The sequence below is a fragment of the Carcharhinus amblyrhynchos genome, chromosome 35 (assembly GCF_965287045.1).
Source record: "Carcharhinus amblyrhynchos chromosome 35, sCarAmb.v2.hapA, whole genome shotgun sequence".
Taxonomy (NCBI): Eukaryota; Metazoa; Chordata; class Chondrichthyes; order Carcharhiniformes; family Carcharhinidae; genus Carcharhinus; species Carcharhinus amblyrhynchos.
In genome coordinates, this window is record NC_137358.1 from 10,290,004 (window position 1) to 10,313,053 (window position 23,050).

Consider the following 23,050-nt stretch of genomic DNA (forward strand, 5'->3'; position numbering starts at 1 on the left):
GAAAGGGTTAATAAATGCTGGACAAAATGCTTGAAAGTACACAGGCTGTCCTACTTACTGAATAAAACATGCACAATATCTCACAACACACAACCCAAGTGATTTTAAAGGCTTTTTTGGCAGAGCTCATTTCCGACCATCAGATCTTTTAATGGTGGCATAGAGGTTAGCACTGCTGCCTCACAGCTCCAGGGACCTGGGTTCAATTCCCAGCTTGGGTCAGTGAGTGTGTGTGGGGGTGGAGTTTGCACATTCTCCCTGTGTCCATATGGGGTTGCTCTGGTTTCCTCCCATTAGTCCAAAGATGTGCAGGTTAAGTGGATTGGCTATGCTAAATTGCCCCTTAGTGTCGGGGGGGAATTAGAAGGGTAAATGTATGGGGATAGGGCATGGTGGGATTGTGGTTGGTACAGACTCAACGGGCCTTCTACACTACAGGATTCTACTTGGAGTTTGCATGTTCTCCCCATGTCTGCATGGGTTTCCTCCAGGTGCTCTTGTTTCCACCCACATTCTGAAAGACATACTGGTTAGGTGCATTGACCCGAACAGGTGCCAGAGTATGGCAATTAGGGGAATTTCACAGTAACTTCATTGCAGCGTTAATGTAAGCCTTACTTGTATCTAATAAATAAACTTTATTAAAGGCTCAAGGAGCAATGGGCAAGTCTTCACCACTTCTCCTTGATTACATATAAAAGGGGAGGCAATGGCCTAGTGGTGTTATCACTAGACTATTAACTCAGAAACTCAGCTAATGTTCTGGGACCTGGGCTCAAATCCCACTATGGTAGATAGTGGAATTTGAATTCAATTAAAAACTATCTGGAATTAAGGACTGATGATGATCAAGAAACCATTGTTGACTGTCAGGAAATTAATTTGGTTCACTAATGTTCTTAGGGAAAAAAAATTTGTCATCCATACCTGTCCAGTCTACATGTGACTCCAGAGCCACAGCAATGTGGTTGATTCTCAACTGCTCTTGGGCAACTAAGGATGGGCAATAAATGCTGGCCAGCCAGTGACACCCATGTGCCACAAATGAATAAGAAACATAGAAATATAAGGTGCCAGAAAGATGAACAAACAACGCAACAGCACCCAGCTCACAGGATGTTCAATTAAAACAGTTCCCAACTGAAACCATGCAGTTTTATTTTTGGTCAACAGACATACAAAACTAATATGTAGGCAAGAGGTTCCTCACTAATGCAATAAGAAATTGACAACTGCATAATTTTATCTTTTCCTCATTAAATTTCTGTACAGAAATGGCACAATAAACATCCGCTACATTTGCTGCTGCTGCCATTCACAAATTTGGGCAGCGGAGGTCAAAACAAGCAAGTTATGTTGAACACGTAAATCAATCCAAGGCATGACTTCAGTTGTGGAGTCCTTGGAAGCAGATAGGGAATATGTACAGACCCACACCAGAAAATTTCTGACACAGTAAAACCTTCCAGTACAGGAGCACAGCGTGGTGGTTTGGCAAGTCCCATTGGTTTGGAGCACCTAGTTTTATTTATGGTTAGGGGATTGGATGGTCACAACACTGGATTTTTACCCTTGGGTATGGGCTGACAACCTATATAGTTTCAATAACAGCCTCAGCATTAATCAGGCAGATTTCATACAAATACAATTTGTTCCTGCTGGGATGTTAGCTGGCACAACTGTATACTTCAATAAAATGCTTTCATTTTATAGGGCATTAACTCATTATAGGAGCAAAAGGGGAGGGGGTTTGTAGTTCAGTTTTAATTGCTGTGATGGGAATTACATCAATTACATTCTGGATGGGTATTTGACAGATGTGTTTGCAACTCAAGTCATATTTGTATGGAGGAGTCAACAGCATACAACAGATACTTTGAGAAATCCTGAAGACAATAAAAATTGCTTCATGCAGTCTACTACACAGCCCACGTGCCTGAAATGCACCCTCCTCAGAACTTTTACTGCTCCTGAAATGGAGTTTGTTTAAAAACAGCATTGAAATGTTAGCTGTCAAAACGTTTGCGGGTTGTGCAATGATCCATATATTAAAGCTTTAAAAAAAAACAGGCAGTGTTCCAGATGGTTAAATTCACCAATTCCCTACACAAGTTCTACCGATTTATTCAATTTTTTTTCAGGCTTCAGCCTTAAGGGATGGTGAGCTGCTGCCCTTCTAACGTCTTTGAAATTGGAATGAGATGGCACTTGGGGTAGGGTTAGGGAGGAGGAACTAAGAGCCTCCTCACTTCTTGGCATTTTCTCCTTTCCTACAAGGAAGGGGCTGCTATTTGGAACTTGGAGGGCATGTAGATAGGGATGGGCAGGAATGAAGCCAACAGCCCCACCACTCATGCACAATACTTCTTTCCATTGAAATCCTTCACATTTAGTCCAGAATTATTCTGGAATCCACACCTTTCATAAAAGGAGACCTACTGATGTCAAAAACATTGATAAACAGAAAACCAGGTCAGTGCATAAATGTCATCTAGAGTGTTGACATATGGCCACCTGATGGCAACAAACCCTCTATAAAGTTCTTATTCCAGCAATTGGTCACAGAGCAACTGAGTTGGGGTCCCTAGAGGACTAAACTTGAAGCTTCATAGTCAATGGCAAAATCATGCACCAAATACAGGCTTTGATCTTTGGCATTCAGTGCTTTTCTTCATTGAAGAGAAGAATCTCCATTCAGCTGGAGTGCATAGTATTGTAACCAGTTATGAAGCGTCTAGTGACAAGTCCTTTGTGTTCAGACACTGAAAGAAAGGGCAGCAGTTGCGATGGATTTCTTGTTAAAGGATGGCTAGTCATCAACATTGAGGTGTTCGTTGGGACTGAACGATATCAAATCCTGGAGGGCTACTTGAAGTGGGAGCACTTGCCGGTCTTTGCCTCTGGCCATTGTCTCAAAGGGACTCATACAATTTCCTGCAGAATGCTTAAAAACACAAGATTTGTTAATTTTATGCATTTACATTAGCCAAGTTAAAAATATCCAAAAACTGGATGACTATAAAGAAAATTCAAGCTCCGAGAACTTTGAAAGCAAATGGTATGACTCCTGCTCTGCCCAAAGCTACATGGAACTACAAAATGCATCACGCAATCCAGCTTCCCATCCATCGACTGTCTATGCTTCCCACTGCCTCAGGAAAAGCAGCCAGAATAATCAAGAACCCCACGCATCCCAGACATTCTCTTTTCCACCTTTTTCCTTTGGGAAAAAGATACAAAAGTCTGAGGTCACGTACCAACCGACTCAAGAACAGCTTCTTCCCTGCTGCTGTCAGACTTTTGACTGGACCTAGTCTGCATTAAGTTTCTCTTTCTCTACACCCTAGCTATGACTAACACTACATTCTGCACTCTCTCCTTTCCTTGTCTATAAACGATACTTTTGTCTGTATAACGTGCAAGAAACAATACTTTCCACTGTAAACTAATACATGTGACAAATAATAAAATCAAATCAAAATGGCTGTGGCTATTAAACTGGAGAAACCATGCATCCAGAACAGAAAAGTCCAGACTGAATAGGAGTGAAAATCTTAGAAGGAAACACAAACTAAAATTGCCTTTCAGCACACGCAATGAGTCACACATTCTAATCAGATTCCAGCGATAGAACAAACAGTTGAGTAACTTCAGGTAGGAAGGCAATTTTTCAAAACCATCCTTAAGGCTAGGGAGGGGAAAAGGAAGCCTTCACAAAGCTGTGGTCTATGCCTCCGATTAGACATCCAACTCCATTTCAAATGCACCTGGAGAATCCCATGCAAATATAGACTGGCTAAATAGTAAGAATCCTCACAAAACTACTTCCCAGGCCCTGGTTTAAAATGGTAAGTTACTCAACTATATTGAACTTGCTTACCACTATTAATAGGAAAGTGTCTTATAAGACCATAAGATATCAGAGCTGAATTAGGCCATTTGGCCCATCATGTTTGCTCTGCCATTTGATTATGGCTGATGTTTCTCAATCCCATTCTCCCGCATTTTCCCATCTTAGACTGCTTACCAATCAAGGACGTCTATCTTCAATATACTCAATGACCTTACCTCCACTGATTCATCACCCCGGCTGAAAAACATTCCTCTCCTCGGTTCTAAAGGGTCGTCCCTAGTCAGATCCTAGTCTCGCCTACTAATGGAGGAATCTTCCCCACGTTCACTTAATCCAGGCCTTTCAGTAATCTGCAAGTCTCCTGGCTGTGCGTACGAGCACAAAAATGGGAAGCAATCAACAATCGGAGGAATATTGAAAGTATGGAAGGGTTCAAAGCTTAATTATTAGTGTCACAAGTAAGGCTTACATTAATACTGCAGTGAAGTTACTATGAAAATCCCTAGTTGCCAACCTCTGGTGACTGTTTGGGTACACTGAGGGAGAATTTAGCATGACCAATGCACTAACCAGCATGTTTTTCAGGCTGTGGGAGGAAACTGGAGCACCCAGAGGAACCCCATCCAAACATGGGGAGCATGTGCAAACTCCACACAGACAGTGACCCAAGCTGGGAATCAAACCCAGGTTCCTGTGAGGCATCCTGTACGAACCAGTGTGCTATCATGCCGTTCGCATTTCCAGAGGGCTGGAAACAGGAATAGAAGACCATTCCTGCCATTCAGTGCATAGAATCCTACATGCAGGAGGTCATTCGGCTCATGAAGTCTGCACTGATCACAATCCCACCCAGGCCCTACCCCCATAACTCCATGTATTCATCCTATCTAGTCCTGCTGGCACTAAGGGGCAATTTAGCATTGCCAATGTATCTAACAGGCACATCTTTGGGTTGTGGGAGAAAACCCACACAGACATGGGGAGAACATGCAGACTCCACACAGACAGTGACCCAAGCTGGCAATCAAACCTGCCTCTGAGAGGCAGCAGCGCTAACCACTGTGCCACCAGTTAGATCATAGCTGTTCCTATTCTTCCCTCCACTCACCCAGCTTGATTCAGTAACTTCAGATCTACTGAATTTTAAAAAACCTACACCTCCCTGTTTTGACTCCTTCAGAGGAAATCTTCTAGACTTGGGGAAATACAAGTCTAATGTAACAACCCATCTTCTGAACAGTGAGCCAGAGTTGTGCATGAGGCAAACAATCCATGGGTGCAGTTGCATGAACTTCCAGAAACTGAAGGAATTGAGGAAAATAGAATAGGGTATGAATTGAATTGCATCAATAGATTTGAGGATCTTGAGAGGAAATTATTTATGTGCCACCATGCATGAAGTTATAGTTTCCTTCCCTTAAAGCTACGTCTTGCAGTAAAGAACGCCGGAAGGATGGAAAACAGCAACAATCCAGGCCACTGACCTATACATGATGACCGTTTTCAGAGAAGCATTTGATGAGATCTGGAAGTGCGTCATCTGCTGAATGCTTTGGCAGCGATGAGAAACAGTGAGGGTGGTGGGTGGTGGTGGTGGAGGAAAAGAGAAATCAGTTTAATTGCCGCAGCGATCATTTTCTTACCACACTGTGGAGAGCAGTTCCTGCAATCATCAGATCATTAAGTGAATTAAAGGACGGAGTCCCTCGTTTGGCTGAAGTAAAACTAGCAGTCAGACCTAGGAAAGAACAAAGTGATCAAGAGTGAGGAACAGGAATAATGATTTTGAAAGTACTGACTCCTAGTGGGCAACAGATTAAAATGTGTCCCTGACAGCAACAGTACTCATTTTATTGGATGAATGCCATTTATTTTGCAGCTACTAAACAGAACGGTTAGATTTTGCTTTTCTGCTCTTATTTAACTTGTCTCACGGAGGACCACCTGGAGAGATTATGAAACCTTACACTACAACAGCAAGCAACTTTCCAAAGCAAGGCAAAACATGTTATTCGGCTTCACTCCAGTTTCATTTCAAAGGAAATTAAGTAACAACATCTCTTGGGCCATCCATCTTGGGCGACACGGTGGTTAGCACAGCTGCCTCACAGCACCAGGGACCCAGGTTCGATTCCTGGCTTGGGTCACTGTCTGTGCCGAGTTTGCACGTTCTCCGTGCTGGCCGTGCTAAATTCTCCCTCAGTTTTCCCAAACAGGTGGCAGAGTGTGTTAATGCAAGCCTACTTGTGACATTAATAAATAAATTTTAAAACTTTAACTGGTTGCTTTTCCACCATAGTTACTGCACACACTTCCAACAGTTGGTCAAACACTGCAAACAAAGAAAAAACCCAAAACGATGGTGAAGGATGAAATTAAAGCTATCACAGGTTCATTGAACCACTGCAGGTTAATGAACTTCTTGGATACTAAGGTGTCGAGTCCAGAAAAAAGGTTCAAACTGTTAACAGACAGTTTCATGTGTTACAACACAGATGTTACCGCAGCATTGCGCTAGGGCCCAAAGAACATTCAATTATGAGAAGTTTAGTGTGCACGTTTTAAACAAAGCCACAATTGAATTAAGAAATTACAAAAGGCAATGTCAATCATCACTGCAGGAGTTCCTAAGGGGACTGTCTGGGCAAATCATCTTTTAACTGCTTCAATAATCTTATTGCAATCATAAAAGGCCAGAAGCAGGGCTATTTTGCTGATGATTGTCACAACTCCTCATGTACTGAAGCCCATCCCCAACTTCCCTCAAAAAAAAAAGGTAGTGAGGTGCTTCCTTGAACTGCCATAGCCCATGTGGTATAGATACACCTACAGTGCTGTTAGGGACAAAGGATTTTGACCCAGTGACAGTGAAAGAAGGGCAAAATATTTCAAGTTAGATTGGTGTGTGGCTTTGAGGGGAACTTTCATGTGATGTTGGTCCTACATTTCCACTGCCCTTGTCCCTCCAGGTGGCAACAATCACAAGTTTGGAAGGTGTTGTGTAAGGAGCCTTTGGGAGCTCCTGTAATGCATCTTGTAGATAGTACACACAGCTGCCACTGTGGTAGAGGGAGTGAATGTTTGTGGGTGGGGTGCCAATCAAGCAGGGTGTTTTGCCCTGGGCTGTTCTTTAAAATGTTATTTTGCAGCTTTTTAAATAATTTTTCCTGCTCTGAGCTCAGATTCCTTATCTACTGAACTGAACAATCTGATGTCTTCACCAGTGGGTGACCATCGCCAATGCATAGGAATGGGATGCCACCCTCCCCTCTGTACATATCACCTGTTGTGTCAGATAGAAGCATACAGTGCAGGAGGCCATTCGGCCCATCGAGTCTGCACTGACATGAGAGAAATACCTGCCCTCCCATCTAATCCCATTTACCAGCATTTGGTCTATAGCCTTGAACGTTATGATGTACCAAGTGCTCATCCAGGGTGGTACTATTTTGTTTTTAAAAAGGGATGCGAGGCAACCCGTCTCTACCATCCTCCCAGGGAGCACATTCCAGACTGTCACCATCCTCTGGGTAAGCAAAGATTTTTCTCACATCCCCCTAAACCTCCTGGCCCTCACGACTGACCCTTTAACTGAGGGGAAAACTGCTCCCTATCCACTTTGTCCATGCCCCTCAAATCAGGTTGCCCCTCAGTCTTCTCTGCTCCTATGAAAACAACCCAAGCCTATCCAACCTCACTTCATAACTTAAATGTTTCATCCCAGGCAGCATCCTGGTGAATCTCCTCTGCACCCCCTCTAGTGCAATCACACCCTTCCTATAATGTAGCGACTGGAACTGCACTTAGTCTAGCTGTGGCCTCACTGGAGTTCTACACAACTCCAACGTGACTTCCCTGCTTTTGCAGGTACGTGAATCCCAAATGTTAAATCTCAGCAGTTATAAGAGAGTCCACATAATATTTCACCTCATCAATTCTGGCTGTATTTAAATTCAAATCAGAAGCACGGATCATTTGTTCATATTTCTACTAATTAACCCAGTGCCTTCAACATAGGTTTGCATCAGAACTTGGCATTAACTGAATAAAGCATTCATCATAGCAGATTTAATAAAAAACTGCAGTGACGATATTCATGTTTTCTGCAGAGAACAAAGCACAACTGGTAGTTGAAACCAGTGTACACAAGGTTACTGTTCTGAACAGGTAACTTTGAATCACAGGCCAGGATAGTTGCGAATTTCAAACTAACCTGATATTCAATCTTCACCTTGTAATAAGCCATTCTGAACACCTAAAGGACATGAACTAGGGACAGCATCGTCGCACAGTGGTTAGCACTGCTGCCTCTCAGCACCAGGGACCTGGGTTCAATTCCAGTCTCAGGTCATTGTGCAGAGTTGGCACATTCTCTGTGTTTGTGTGGGTTTCTTCCAGCCATGCGCAGGTTAGGTGGATTGGTCATGCTGAATTGCCCCTTAGTGTCAGGGGAGTTATGGGATGGGGCCTGGGAGGGATTGTGTTCAGTGCAGATTTGATAGGCTGAATGCCCTCCTTCTGCATTGTAGGATTCTATAGCTGCAAGGCTTCCTGTGGAATTCAAATTAGTTCCTCAACCTCCCAAACTGCATTTATCATCAATATCATTCTGTTCGACACATATCAACTCCCAGCTAGGGGAGCACGCAACAATTTTATTTACCCAAACTACTGCTCAGTTGAAGCACTTCCTCTTGTGGAATGGGGTGGGCATTGGCTGGTGACGATCGCTTACTCACTGGACTCCTCATTTCCACATCTTCATAATCCAGTACAGACGGTGACATCTCTGACGCTTCAACACCACGTGTAGAATTATCTTCCATGCAAAAGGGTTTGGCCTCGGACCCATCATGAAACGAAGGCTGTAAGACCTCTGGCACGTCACGGTCACAGCTCCTGGGCTGGAGATACTTTGAGAACTCCAATGAAGCATTCACCTGGGGCACATAAGGGAAGCATCTTAGAAATACTGAAATTTCTTTGAAATATTCAAATACCAGACAGCCTTAAAACCAAATCAATCCCAGCAAGATCAGACCCTGGCAACTCGGGTTGGGTGAAGTGGCTTCATCTCAACCCCCTTTTTTTTTTGAAGGGGGGGGTAGTAATTCCACCTATCCAAGAAAGAAAAGTTCAAGTGCCTTGCTTAAACTTGTCCCATTCTTGCATAGCAAGATATAAAAGAAGGAAACCTGCCAATGCGTGCATTCTAAAATTCAGAACCCTACAGTGCAGAAGGAGGCCATTCACCCCATTGAGGCTGCACCAACAACAATCACACCCAGGCCCATCCCTGCAACCACATATATTCACCCTGCTAAATAACATCCCCCCCCCACAAACACACCAGACACTAATGGATAATTTATCACGGCCAATCCACCTGACCTACACATCTTTGGACTGTGGGAGGAAACCCACACAGACACAGGGGAGAATGTGCAAACTCCACACAGACAGTGACCCAAGCAGGAATTGAACTTGGGTCCCTGGTGCTGGGACACAGCAGCACTAACCACTGTGCAGCCTGCTCCTTATCTTAATCCAATGCTCACCACTACCTCCCACTCCTTACTCGTTCTTCCTTCTCAAGCAATTATCTATCCACATTTCTATCTCAATAGCTACTTGTGATAAATAATTTCGATGTTCTGGCATGACATTTTCCGTTGGTAAAAGTCTGGCTGTTTACACTCAATATCTATGTTAAGGTAACCCTAGCCAAGAATGAGCAACTTCCTCCCAGCCCTCTTCCAGTATCAAATTTGCAAGTGGCACAGCGTGATTCTCAGCACAGCTACTCGCTGCACAGTTGACAATCTTTGGCACTGGATTAAAATGGAAAAACAGAAAAAAAAACAATTAGTTAAGAGAAAGTCACCAATTACTTCTTCCTACCTCTTCAGCGCTCTTTCCAGAAGTGATAGCCTCCTGTGCAGTGCTAGGCAAAGAAAATGCTCATTAGAAAACACGCAAGGGGGAAGAGCCAGGCATTGAACCAGCACATCTGCTACAAAGGCAAATTTCACTTCCTTCTAGCCATGTTCTTTAAACTGCTCAGTGCTCTCCACGGCAGAAAAGTCAAACTGCTCAGAAAATACTTGCACAAAATCTGCATCCTGCCACTGGGTAGCATAGGATTTAACAAAACAAGTACTTTGATGCAGACTCGAGATGATCTCACCCAAAAAAGAATATATTAGATATTTAAGAGATCCATTATTAGCTAGGAATAATGGTGATACCCCCAGCTTAACAGTTTGATTTACCAACAGTTCAAAAACAAAAGCAGAGTGGAAATAACAGTTCAAAAAATGCACATTGCGGTAGCAGTGAAGAGAGGTCCCCTGGTGGCTGGGTGTAAGCAGTTAAGAGTTAAGCAGTCCAAAGATGTGCAAATTAGACGGATTGGCCATGCTAAATCACCCCTTAGTGTGCAAAGATGTATAGATTAGGTGGATTGGCTGTGGTAAATTGCCCCTTAGTTTCGGGGGACTAGCTGTGGTACATTTTTGAGGTAAATACATAGGTTATGGGGATAGGGCCTGGGTCGGATTGTGGTCAGTGCAGACTCGATGGGCTGAATGGCCTCCTTCTGCACTGTAGGATTTTACAATTCTAAGTTGTTTGGGATTCAACCAACCAAGTTTAACGAGACCAAAAGATTATTTTGTTACCAGTTAGAGAGAATAAGCTGTATTCCTATAGTTGCTGCTTGGAACAAGTGCCTCCGAGCTATCCATTCACTCCAACTGAAGTGCATACAAAGGGTAAGAATATAACAGCTGGTTTGCTGTTTATCCGAGCCACACAAAAACAAACATTGGCCCCCACTTTGTGCGCTCTGCAATAGATGGATGCAGAACCCCCTCTGTAAAGGCCGTTTGGACCAATTTGTTTAAAAGGAGGAAGGTCTTGAGAACACACTCAGTATAAAATAACCTTCACCTGCACAAAAATCTGTGCCCAGGAGGTGTCTTCAGTTTAATGAAAATGAATAGAACCCAATCTTATTATCCAAGGTTGCTCAGATAACAACAAGCTCATGAATGCATCCATTCAACTGCACGGCAGTTGGTTTCTCAGACTATGAGTGGGAACCCAAAGCTATTAGTGGTCCGGCCCCTACTGTTATGGCCAGGAAGTGGGCTGCATTATCATTGAAAAATGTGCCACAGTGCAAAGATTCAAACTCCCAAACACACAGCTGCTTCCTTGTTGCAAATGATTTAAATTTTAGTGCCAATTTGGAAGTCAAGAACACAGTACGTGTTGAGAAGGTAACTTTCAATTCAAGATTAAGAGAAGCCATGCAGTCAAGTAAGTAGCAAGGGGAGGCAATGGCCTGGTAGTATTATTGCTAGACTATTAATCCAGAAACTCAGTTAATGTTCTGGGATAAAAGCAAATTACTGTGGAATTTGAAACAAAAACAGAAAATGCTGGAAAATCGCAGCAGGTCTGACAGCACTTGTGCAGACAGAATAGAGCCAATGTTTCAAGTTGCCAAATTCAAGTCGCCATGGACATGCTGAATTTCCTTGATTCCTAGCCATGTAGTTAGCTGTTGATAGGTGAGGTTGGGGGTATTGCAAATGGCCTCAACATCTGAGCAATGGCCTAGTGGTATTATCACTAGACTATTGATCCAGAAACTTAATGTTCTGCGTTAAAATCCCACCATGACAGATGGTGGAATTTGAATTCAATAAACAAAATCTGAAATTAAAAAAATCTACTGATGACCATGAAACCATTGTCACTAATGTCCTTTAGGGAAAGAAATGTGCTGTCATAGAATAGAATCTACAGTACAGGAGGCCACCATTTGGCCCATCGACAACAATCCCACCCACGCCCCATCCCTGTAACCCCACATATTTACAGCCCTATTCTGTCTGATGCTAAGGGGCAATTTAGCATGGCCAATCAACCTAATCTCACCTTTGGATTGTGGGAGGAAATCAGAGCACCCACAGGAAACCCACGCAGGACACGAGGAGAATGTGCAAACTCCACTCCTGAGGCTGGAATTGAACCCGGGTCCCTGGCGCTGTAAGGCAGCAGTGTGCCATCGGTCATTACCCAGTCTGGCTTACTTGCGACTCCAGAGCCCCAGCAATGTGCTTGACTCTCAACTGTCTTACAAAATGGCCTAACAAGTCCTTCAATTCAAGGGTGCCGAGAGGGGCAATAAACGCTAGCCAGGCAGCAATGTTCATAACCACAAATTAACTTTAAAAGAGTCAGTATTATGGCTGGCACTGTTTCCAGAGACCAACATAAATATTCATCGCTAGTTTTTAAGAAACAATACATAGAAATAAAGGTAGGTAAGCAAGACTCACCTCTCTTCAGCCATCATTACAGGCAATTCAGTCTCCGGCAAGACTTCTGAAGCTTGTTGATTTTGGCTTTTATCAATACAGGGCATGGGAGAGGTAGGGGCAGCATTGCACGCAACTCTTGTAGTAGGGGTGCACTGTTCTTTCAGTTGCTGCCTTGATGCCAGATTGATCACAGAAGTGCTGGGGGATGCTGTGCAAACATTATTTAAAATGAGCCTATTTGCCATCCCAAACATAAATCAGTCACCTTAAATCTCTACACATCAAACTTACATTCGAGCCTCAATTTTGTTGCAAACTTGCTGCTTGGAAAATACTGCCGAGCACTCAGTGTCCAAACGACAAGGTCAGTGTTGAGATAGGGTCAGAGGTTCGTTGCATGGAAACAGGCCCTTTGGTCCAACTTGTCCACGCTGCCCCCCTTTTAAACCACTAAGTTAGTCCCAATTGCTCATGTTTGGCCCATATCCCTCTGTACCCATGCAACTGTCAATGCTTTTTAAAAAAGACAAAATTGTACCCTCCTCTATTTCTACCTCTGGCAGCTTGTTCCAGACACTCACCACCCTGTGTGAAAAAATTGCGATGTGGGTATGCCGGCGTTGGACTGGCGTAAACACAGTAAAAAGTCTGACAACATCAGGTTTTAATCCAACCGATTTATTTGATAGTAAACGCACAAGCTTTCGGGGTTAGTCCCTTCATCAGGTGAATGGAGAGTTCTGGCCTCAGACAGAGCATATAAAGCACAGACTGTTTAGAGATTACTGATTAGAATGCGAATCCTTACACCTAACCTGCTGTTCAAGACCTGAAGTGGTTGACAATGTGAGTGGAAGGAGCACTGATCACAGGTTAAAGAGCTATTAGCCAAGTTCCGCACACATGAGGACGGTCTCAACAGGGATCTTGGGTTCATGTCGCACTATCTGTAACCCCTGTGACTTGCCTGGGTTTGCAAAACCTCACTTACTGTACTGTCTGGAGACAATACACATCTCTTTAACCTCTGTCTGAGGCCAGAACTCTCCAAATAAAATAATATCAATAATAATATCTTATCAAATAAATCGGTTGGATTAAAACCTGGTGTTGTCAGACTTTTTAACTGAAAAAATTGCCCCATGGACTCTTGTATCTCTCCCCCCTCATCTTAAACCTATGCCCTCCAGTTTTAGACTCCCCTATCTTTGAGGGAAAGATACTGACTATCCAGTTGATCAATGCCCCTCATTATTTTAGAGCTCTATAAGATTACCTCTAAGCCTCCTGTGCTCCAGTGAAAAACTTCCAGTCCATCCAGCCTCTTTTTATAACTCAAACCATCAAGTCCCTGGATAGAATCCTAGTAACTCTAGATTGATCGAGTCTGCATTGGACATAATCCCAGATTCCCGCAACACTGGATTTTCTGATCCCATTCCAACTATTCAACATACTTAAACTCATTGAGACTGGCAACCTCTCATGTTTATGTGAAAGCTTGTTTATAATGTAACGATCGAAAACTTGTCAGAACTAGAGAAGGCAGGGAGGGAAGGATTAGAGCTAGATTTAGCGGCATTCGCTTTACACAAATTGGAGTCAATTTTCAACGAACTGTTGATTTGATGTGCTTGTTGATTCCCAAAGTTATAAATTGACAGTTTATGGCACACTGGCGTCACTGTCTATGTGGAGTTTGTATGTTCTCCCCGTGTCTGCGTGGATTTCTCTGGGTGCTCCGGTTTCCTCCCACAATCCGAAAAACATGGTTAGGTGCATTAGGAGAATTTAGCATGACCAGAGTGCCAGGAACCTAGGGTCGATTTCTGGTTTGGGATCGCTCACTATCTATGTGGAGTTTACGTGTTCTCCCCATCTGCATGGGTTCCCTCCCACAGTCCAACCATGTGCGGGTTTGATTAATTGGCCATGCTAAAATGACCTTTCAGGGGAATTAGCAGGGTAAATTTGTGGGACTATGGAGATAGGATGGTATTATCACCAGCGTAGGCTCGATGGGCCGAATGGCCTCCTCCTGTACAGTGGGGATTCTATAATTAACGCTATTTTTTCCCCATTCATTTTATTAATCTAGTTTATTTCCTTCAACATTGGTTACAGCTGCATGCTTGTGATATCTTGGTTACTCCTTGGCATGTTAAATGTGGTGGTTATGGGGTTGTGTGACACAGTAAAGTGAACTAAAACAATGGCTGGAATTTTTCCGCCCTGCCCACCACAGGGATCGTAGTGGGCAAGGGACGGGCCACAAAAAGGTCTGTTGACCAGGATTCTCCGGTCTTGGGACAAGCAGGGCTGGAAAATCTCGCCCATTGAGTTCACACCCCATCAGGGCAATCTGCATAGAGTTTCTGATGCCTGAGGAACAAAACCTGCCATTCTAATCTGGTTGACATGCAATCCAGCCCCACGTTGACAGGGCCGATTCTGAAACTAGCAAGTCAATCAGTTGCACTAATTGCTACCGTGGCAGTTTAAGAACACAGCTTAATACTATCTTCTTAGACAATTGGATTGGGCAAACAATCCACACTGGTCTTGCCAGCAACATTCACACCCTGAGAATTGTTTTTTTTATTAAATGGCATGATCACATTCATTTGTTAAATTACCCTTGCAAGGATGAAGGTTGCAATAGTTTCATTTATTTAAGAAAGACATGCTGTCAATAAAATAACTTAATTCACAGCCGAGTGCTGTGATTCCAAAGTCTGCTTTTAGGAGCTGTTCTTATGCCAGCTGCAACAGAAACAAATGCCGTGTGTGTGGCGGCACAGTGGTCAGTGTTGCTGCCTCGCAGCGCCAGGGACCCAGGTTCGATTCCAAGCTTTGGTCACTGTCTGTGTGGAGTTTGCACATTCTCACGTCTGCTTCGGTTTCCTCTCAAAGTCTGAAATATGTGCTGGTTAAGGTGCATTGACCCGAACAGACATTGGAGAGTGGCAATTCGGGGAATTTCACAGTAACTTAATTGCAGTGTTAATGTAAGCCTTACCTGTGGCTAATAAGTAAACTTTTACTTTACACCAAGCTTATACCCCACTGCACAGTTCAAGACTGCGTGTGTGTGTGTTTTGGGGGAGGGGTGGGGGTGAGGAAGAAGAGAGAGAGAGAGAGAGAGAAAAAGAAATCAGCCTATGACAGCACACACCAGAACACTAATTCTCAGTACCAGTTGCATGTAATCTGGACGTCATATTGGCACCATTACCTTGGACTCTCCTGGAAACAGCATTAGGTTCACTAAATGTTCAAAACAGACCCATGATGCACATAGCGTCTGATGAATACTGCAGAAGTACCAGGCTGAGCACTCCTTTAGAGGTTGAAAGAAAAGTGGTCAGAAACGTAAAAGCCTGAGGTTGAGATTTTACTGTAACGCTCAGGAGAGGCAGTACTCACTGACTAGTGAGCGGGAATAAAGTTTCTGCAGAATTTAGCTGAAATGAAACTAAAACCGTACCCCATACGCAAACTAGCTTTTCAACAATCCTCAATCACTGGTAGTAAAGCCTTTCCAAGAGTTTCTCAGAAGCTGCCATCAAACTTCTCCCATCTTGACTTCCTGCATCACTGCACTTTTTGTTTAAAATAGGACACTTGCAGCCACTTGAGTGAAATAAATCTTACCAGCAAAGCTCTTTGCAGGACTCTCCACTCTGAAGAATCCAGCGTCAAATACAATAATGTTATCCTTTTCAGTGTCTTTACTGCTGGAGCCTGCCACCTCCTGTTTCAGCTTGGCTTTCATAGATGCCTTCAAGGCAGCGAGACGGCTGTGTGATGCATTGGCTTTAACTACAAGGCCTTCTGCGGGTTTTGGAACGGCAACCTTTTTCTAAAAAGATCAATGTGAAATTAACAAATTGACAAGGCACACCTGTTCAAACCCATGACAAATTTGTTACTCTTATGTTGCCATCTTAACCCTATCCAAAACTCACCATGGCTCCTTAGACAGCACCTTCCAAGCCCACGGCCACTATCATCTAGAAAACGAGGACAGCAAATACACGGGAACACCAGCACCTGGACATTTCCCTCCAAGGCACTTGGAAATGTATCGCCATTCATAGAATCCCGACAGTGCAGAAGGGGCTATTCGGCCCATTGAGTCTGCACTGACCACAACCGTTCCCAGGCCCTACTCCTGTAATCTGCATATTTACCCTGCTAACCTCCCTGACATTTAGGGTTAATTTAGTTAGGCCAATTAACCTAACCCACACATCTTTGCACTGTGGGGGGAAACTGGAGCACCTAGAGGAAACCCACACAGAAATGGGGAGAGCGTGCAACACCTAGTCAACACAGTGACCCGAGGCCAGAATTGAACCCGGGTCCCCGACACTGAGGCAACAGTGCTAACCACTGTGCCGCCGCTCTGTGTCAAAATCCTGGAGCTCCTCTCTAACAGCACAATGGGTGGGCCTACACCATACAAACCGTAATGGCTCAAGAAGGCAGCTCATCACCGTCTCAAGGGCAATTAGGGATGAGCAACGAATGTTAGCCTAGCCAAGCCAGTGAAGCCCACATCCCTTGAATGAATAAAACAAATTCAGTGCTATGTGATAAAGCTACTTTCAAGATGAAAAAACTCAAAAACTCAAGAGTTCACATACACTACAGGAATAAAAGACTTGAATTACATTTGAAAAACTCCCGTATACTGTCAGGCTGGCTCCTCCAATTCTGTTCTAATCTTTATAGGACTCAGTCACACAATATCTATTTTAGAGATATTTTCTTTTCAAAGTAAAGAGTGCTTGGGGGGAGATTGATATTTTATATGTTTTACAAGGAATATATATCTTCTGAACACATGTGATGCATGAAGGAAGTGCATAAGCAGCTTATAGAAGTGGTTTCCAAAGAGAAGGACAAGTTTATTGTTTCATCAGACCAGTTGCTGGTGGGTCCTGGTCTGATGATCAGGATGCAAGTTTTGGGTAGATAGAAACTTGCATTATGTTTCGCCAATATCCATTTATTCTTAAAGTTGTGATGTGGAGATGCCGGCATTGGACTGGGGTGGGCACAGTAAGAAGTCTCACTACACCGGGTTAAAGTCCAACAGGTTTATTTGGAATCACAAGCTTTCGCAATGCTGCTCCTTCATCAGGTGAGTTGGTGCCTTCACTCATCCGATAAAGGAGCAGTGCTCCAAAAGTTCATGAGGTAATGAGGAAGGTCTAATACAGATCAGAAATATACTGTAAGTGAACCCACAAGAGATGGGCAAAGGGATCTGGGTGTACAGGTACCCAGGTCACTGAAAGTGGCAACACAGGTGGGGAAGATAGTCAAGAAAGCATATGGCATGCTTGCCTTCATCAGCCAGGGCACTGAGTTTAAAAATTGGCAAGTCATGTTACAGCTTCATAGAACCTTAGTTAGGCCGCACTTGGAACTTAGTGTTCAATTCTGGTCGCCACACTATTAGAAGGATGTGGAGGCTTTGAAGAGGATACAGAAAAGATTTACCAGGATGTTGCCTGGTATGGAGGGCATTAGCTATGAGGACAGGTAGGAGAAACTTGGTTTGTTCATACTGGAAAGACAGAGGTTGAGGGGCGACCTGACAGAAGTCTACAAGATTAAGTGGGCATGGACAGAGCGGATAGTCAGAAGTTTTTTCCCCAGGGTGAAAGAGTCAATTACTAGGGGGCACGGGTTTAAGGTGCGAGGGGCAAGGTTTAAAGATGATGTACAAGGCAGTTTTTTTTTGAAAACACAGTAGTGGGTGCCTGAAACTTGTTGCTGGGGGAGGTAGTGGAAGCGGATATGGTAGTGACTTTTAAGAGGTGTCTTAGCAAATACATGACTAGGATAGGGATAGAGGGATATGATCCCTGGAGGGTAGTGGGTTTTAGTTCAGTCAGGCAGCATGGTTGGTGCAGGCTTGGAGGGCTGAACGGCCTGTTCCTATGCTGTAATTTTTTGTTCTAAACCGTTGGACTTTAAAGTGGTGTTGAGAGACTTCTTACTGCCCTTAAAGTTGAGCATTCTTGACTGACCACCAATATTATTTTGCCAATTTACAAATGCTGAAGACCATGAGGCACCTGTGCTGGAGGGAGTGACCAATTCCTCATCTCTTGCTCCTCACCTTGACTACTTTTTTGGGTAACGTTGGCAACACATTCTGCTCCTGCCAGTTATTCTCTTGAAGCTTCTTCAAACGCTCAAATTTTTTGTTCACGTCTTCAACCTGGATTAGGAACAAAGGTAGAACCAACGTAAAAATGAGGAAAGGCAGGCTAGAGGGAAATCCCATTTTATTTAATAAAAAGTTGTGTTTCCGGTTGGAAGAAGGAAAAAAACCTTCAAACTGGGAAAAAGACAATATTGTTTTAAAGTTTATTTAATAAAGTGTCTCAAGTAGGCTTACATTAACACTGCAATGAAGTTACTGTGAAAATCCTGGCAGTCACCACATACCGGCACCTGTTTGGGTACACTGAGTGAGAATTTAGCATGGCCAATGCATGCCTTTCAGACTGTGGGAGGAAACCAGAGCACCCAGAGAAAACCCACACAGACACAGGGAGAATGTGCGGACTCTGCACAGACAGTGACTCAAGCTGGGAATTGAACCTGGGTTCCTGGCGCTGTGAGGCAGCAGTGCTAACCACTGTGCCACCACGCTGCCCAAATTGGGATATGGTTTTCTAACAGCATCTTTCCACGTTCATATAGAGAATCCTTTGTTGACTCCAGGTTCATTTTGCTCAGCTTGTCAGTTCATTGAACTGCCAGTTAATCAAAAATTGAGGTTCCACCAGTCGTTTTATAGAAGCAACCTGACTTTTAATAACCCCGGTCATTGTGCATAAGCTGGCCAAGGAAAAGATTACAAACTTCTTCCATCACTACAGCTCCGTGCAGAGCAAGCTAAAGCCATTTCCTTCAGTTTTATTTTGGCTAACCTCTTGCGCTTGCCTCATTTCCTGCTGACTTGCTTTCGGAAAATCACTGGTTGATTCCCAGACTGCGTTGAGCTACTGGATAGCATGTTGCAGTCTCTGTGTCTGGGAGTAGGGAAGGGAAGAGAAGAATGGGATGCCACCAGGGTTGCTGATTCTGATGACTAGCACATGCATTTGTACATATGCATCTGGATAGACATATAAACGGACGGGGAATAGAGGGATACAGGTGGTTGGTCTAAATAGGGCAACGTGTTCAGCACAGGCTTGGAGGGCTAAAGGACCTGTTGCTTACTGTTCTTTGCAAGAGTGAGAAGAAAGGATTTTGCCTGATCCTTCACCCTGAACTCAGTTAAAATTTCCTGCTGTTACTTATGGTCATTTGGTCCATCGAGCCTGTCCTGCCATTCACTAAGATCATGACTGATCTGTTAATGTTGAGTTCCAGAGTCCCCCAGTCCCCGCCTACCCCCAATAGATATTCTTAAAGACCCTGTTTCCACCACCTTCTGAGGTGCAGAGTTCCAAAGTCACACATCCCATTAAGGGAAAGAAATTCACTTCATTTCTGTCCAATATGGCAACCTCTAATTGTAAAACAGCACTCCCCTAGTTTTGGGCTTTAACCACAAGAGGAAAACCTTCAAACCAGGAAAAAGACAATATTGTTTTAAAGTTAAAAGTTAAAGTTTATTTGAAAAAAAGTGTCACAAGTAGGCTTACATCAACACTGCAATGAAGTTACTGTGAAAATCCCACCAGTCGCCACATTCCGGTGCCTGTTTGGGTACACTGAGGGAGAATTTAGCATGGCCAATGCATGTCTTTCAGATCCTTTCCACGTCCATCTTGTCGAGGCCATTCAGGATCTTATAAACTTCAATCAATTCACCCCATCACTTCTAAATTCCAGTGGAAATAAGCCCAGTCTGCCTGACCTTTCCTCATCAGACAAACCACACATTCCATCTTGATTCCGGAGTTGAGATTTGGCTTATGAGGAAAGACTGAGTAGACTGGGACTATACGCATTGGAATTTAGAAGAAAGGAGTGGGGAAGTGAAGGAAATAAGATAGAAGCAGGGTGGTTGTTTCCACTGGCGGGTGAAACCAAAACTAGGGGGCGTAGCCTCAAAATAAGGGGAAGCTGATTTAGGACTGAGTTGAGAAGGGACTTCTTCACCCAAAGGGTTGTTAATCTGTAGAATTCCCTGCCCAGTGAAGCAGTTGAGGCTACTTCATTGAATGTTTTTAAGGCAAAGATAAACAGGTTTTTTTGAATGGTAAAGAAATTAAGGGTTATGGTGAGCAGGCGGGTAAGTGGAGCCGAGTCCATGAAAAGATCAGCCATGATCTTATTGAATGGCAGAGCAGGCACGAGGGTCAAATGGCCTATTCCTGCTCCTACTACTTATGTAGAAGGTATCAATCCAGTAAACCTCCTCTGAAAAAGCATACAAGGCATTTACAACCTTCCTTAAATAAGGAGACAAAAACTGCACAGTGTCTGAGATGTGGTCTTGCTAATGCCCTGGTAATATGTTAGTCAGGAGCCATTTGAGGGAGCTTGCTGCACGTCAGCCAATCTCTTGAGGAGAGCCATGCAGAATGAGTGGAGGGTAGAGTTTGCACTTAGCAACCGATTTTAAAACAAAAAAAAAATCAAGTTTATGGCATCTAGTTAGAACAACCGAAGGGGAAAATCAGTGACTGGCACGCTAAGAAAACCTGTAATTAATACCTGGAAATAGACCATGTCCCAGAATCCTTCCAAATCTGTGCAGGTTACTTCTTTTTCACTTGTCTTGAATTCACAGTTGTCGACAAGCCCGGTAAACTGTTTGAATCGCTCAGACATCAGAAGGCGCGCTTGTCCTACTGTTGTGCGAACCAAGTCCTTAACTAGATGAAAACATAACTTTAAGCAAGGCAGATTTTTTCGCTTTGACTTGATAGTTTTAGTTGGACAAGGAAAAGGATAACTTGATGGTGCCACGTGGGAATTCTCAAATTGGATTATGGCACAAAAGCAAAATACTCAAATAGAACCACAAGTTTACAGGTCTTTCATTTCATTTCTGCTGACTGGGATGCACAAGTGAAAAGGCAGGAAATCAGGTGAGATCTTGTATTTAAGAAAAAAACTACTTGCAGAATAAGTTCAGGAAAATGTACTGTAGTCTATCAGGCTAGCATTCAACAGGGCATGACTCAAGGGATCCCAGGAAAGGGAGAGCTGATAAAAGTCTACAAAATAATAAGAAGCATAGACAGGGTGGATAGTTAGAGACTTTTTCCCCCAGGGTGGAAGTGTCAATTACAAGGGAGCGCAGGTTCAAGGTGAAAAGTTTAAGGGGGATATGTAAGGTGGGTGGAGGTAGAGGTAGAGGTTTCACCCAGAGAGTGATGGGTGCCTGGAACATGCTGCCAGTGGTGGTGCTGGAAACAGGCACATTAGCAACATTTAAGAGGCATCTGGCTGTGTACATGAATAGGGAGGGAATAGAGGGATAGGGTCCTGTAATGGCAGATGCTTTTATTTTCAAGTTTAGTTAGGGCATCATGATTGGCAAGGGCTTGGAGGGCTGAAAGGCCCGTTCTTGTGCTGTATTTTTTTGTTCAAAAAAGGTCAATAGGGGTCAAAAGAACAAAACGCTTCGGTATCTGGAGTATTTCTCTCACAAAGAAAGATGATCACACTCGCCAGTGTTGCTTGTGTATCAACACTGAGATGAGGGAAAAGAGGCAGGATGATCACCTTCTGGAAAGAGGAACAGCGAGGGTTTTCATGAGAGAGTGGAACATTTCTGTATTTTAATTACCAAAGCCCATTCTCTAATAATCGCACAAGATTAAAAATAATATAAGCTGTTATGAGGTTGAAAAAAAAAGCCTCAATAAAAGTCTCCACAGATAAGCTCCAAAGTCTTTAGTCAGAGAATTCCTTAAAATCAAACATCTAGACAAAGGCGGAGGAGGAATGATGTACACAGACTGGGACATCTAATAACTTGTAAAGATGATGAATTAGGTCAGCTAACATGATAGATCTTTACACTGGTTGTATATTATAATTAAGCAGGCATGTGATAACTGATTGGTTTTAATATCTGTACCTTATGTACATAAGAACTAGGAGCAGTAGGTCATCTGGCCCCTCGAGCCTGCCCCGCCATTCAATAAGACCAATGTAATGTAACATTAATCAGCAGCTATGAATGGACAGAGATAACTCATATCTTGATTGGTATGTGCTAATTACTTGAAATTGAATTTGAAACTACAATTGCCTATATATTCCTGAATACTGTACTCTGGCTAGTTACCAGCATTAACCTGTGACTTTATAGTGTGTATTAAAATAGCTCTGTGACTTTATTTGGAAGGGTAAAGTTGTGATCAATTAAAAGACTGAACATCAAAGCCTGCAAAACCTCTATGGCAATGGGAGAGATTGGTCCTTGATAGACATATGAAGAGACACAGCATCGACTAGGCAATTTAGAAGAATGGAAGTGGATCTCAGAGAAACGTACAAAATCCTGATGGGACCGGACAGACTAGATGTGGGAAGAATGTTGGGGAGGTCCAGGACTAGGGATCACAGTAAAGAATAAGGGGTAAGCCGCCCAGGACTGAGATAAGGAAGAGCTTCTTGACTGGGAGTTGTGAACCTGTGGAATTCTCTACCACAGAAAGCTGTTGGGGAAGTTATAAGAACATAAGAACATAAGAAATAGGAGCAGGAGTAGGCCATCTAGCCCTTCGAGCCTGCCCCGCCATTCAATAAGATCATGGCTGATCTGTCGTGGCTCAGTTCCACTTTCCCGCCCTCTCCCCATAACCCTTAATCCCTTCTCTTATCAAAAACCCATCAACCCGCTTCTTAAAAATATTTAGCGAGGCAG

At 43.5% G+C, this 23,050-nt stretch overlaps 1 protein-coding gene across 1 annotated transcript in view; it reads right to left on the reverse strand.

Annotated features, from left to right (window-relative positions):
* Positions 1 to 1,119: 1,119 nt before the first annotated feature.
* Positions 1,120 to 23,050, reverse strand: part of dlgap5 (discs, large (Drosophila) homolog-associated protein 5) — a 49,838-nt gene continuing 27,907 nt past the window's right edge. The window contains exons 11-18 of the mRNA XM_080217668.1: positions 20,884 to 21,044; positions 18,323 to 18,424; positions 15,841 to 16,048; positions 12,205 to 12,394; positions 9,755 to 9,797; positions 8,517 to 8,793; positions 5,497 to 5,591; positions 1,120 to 2,944 (exon numbers count right to left, since the gene is read on the reverse strand). Of these exons, the coding sequence (XP_080073794.1) occupies positions 2,810 to 2,944; positions 5,497 to 5,591; positions 8,517 to 8,793; positions 9,755 to 9,797; positions 12,205 to 12,394; positions 15,841 to 16,048; positions 18,323 to 18,424; positions 20,884 to 21,044 (1,211 nt within the window). The 3' untranslated portion in view covers positions 1,120 to 2,809. The remainder of the gene's footprint in view (positions 2,945 to 5,496; positions 5,592 to 8,516; positions 8,794 to 9,754; positions 9,798 to 12,204; positions 12,395 to 15,840; positions 16,049 to 18,322; positions 18,425 to 20,883; positions 21,045 to 23,050) is intronic.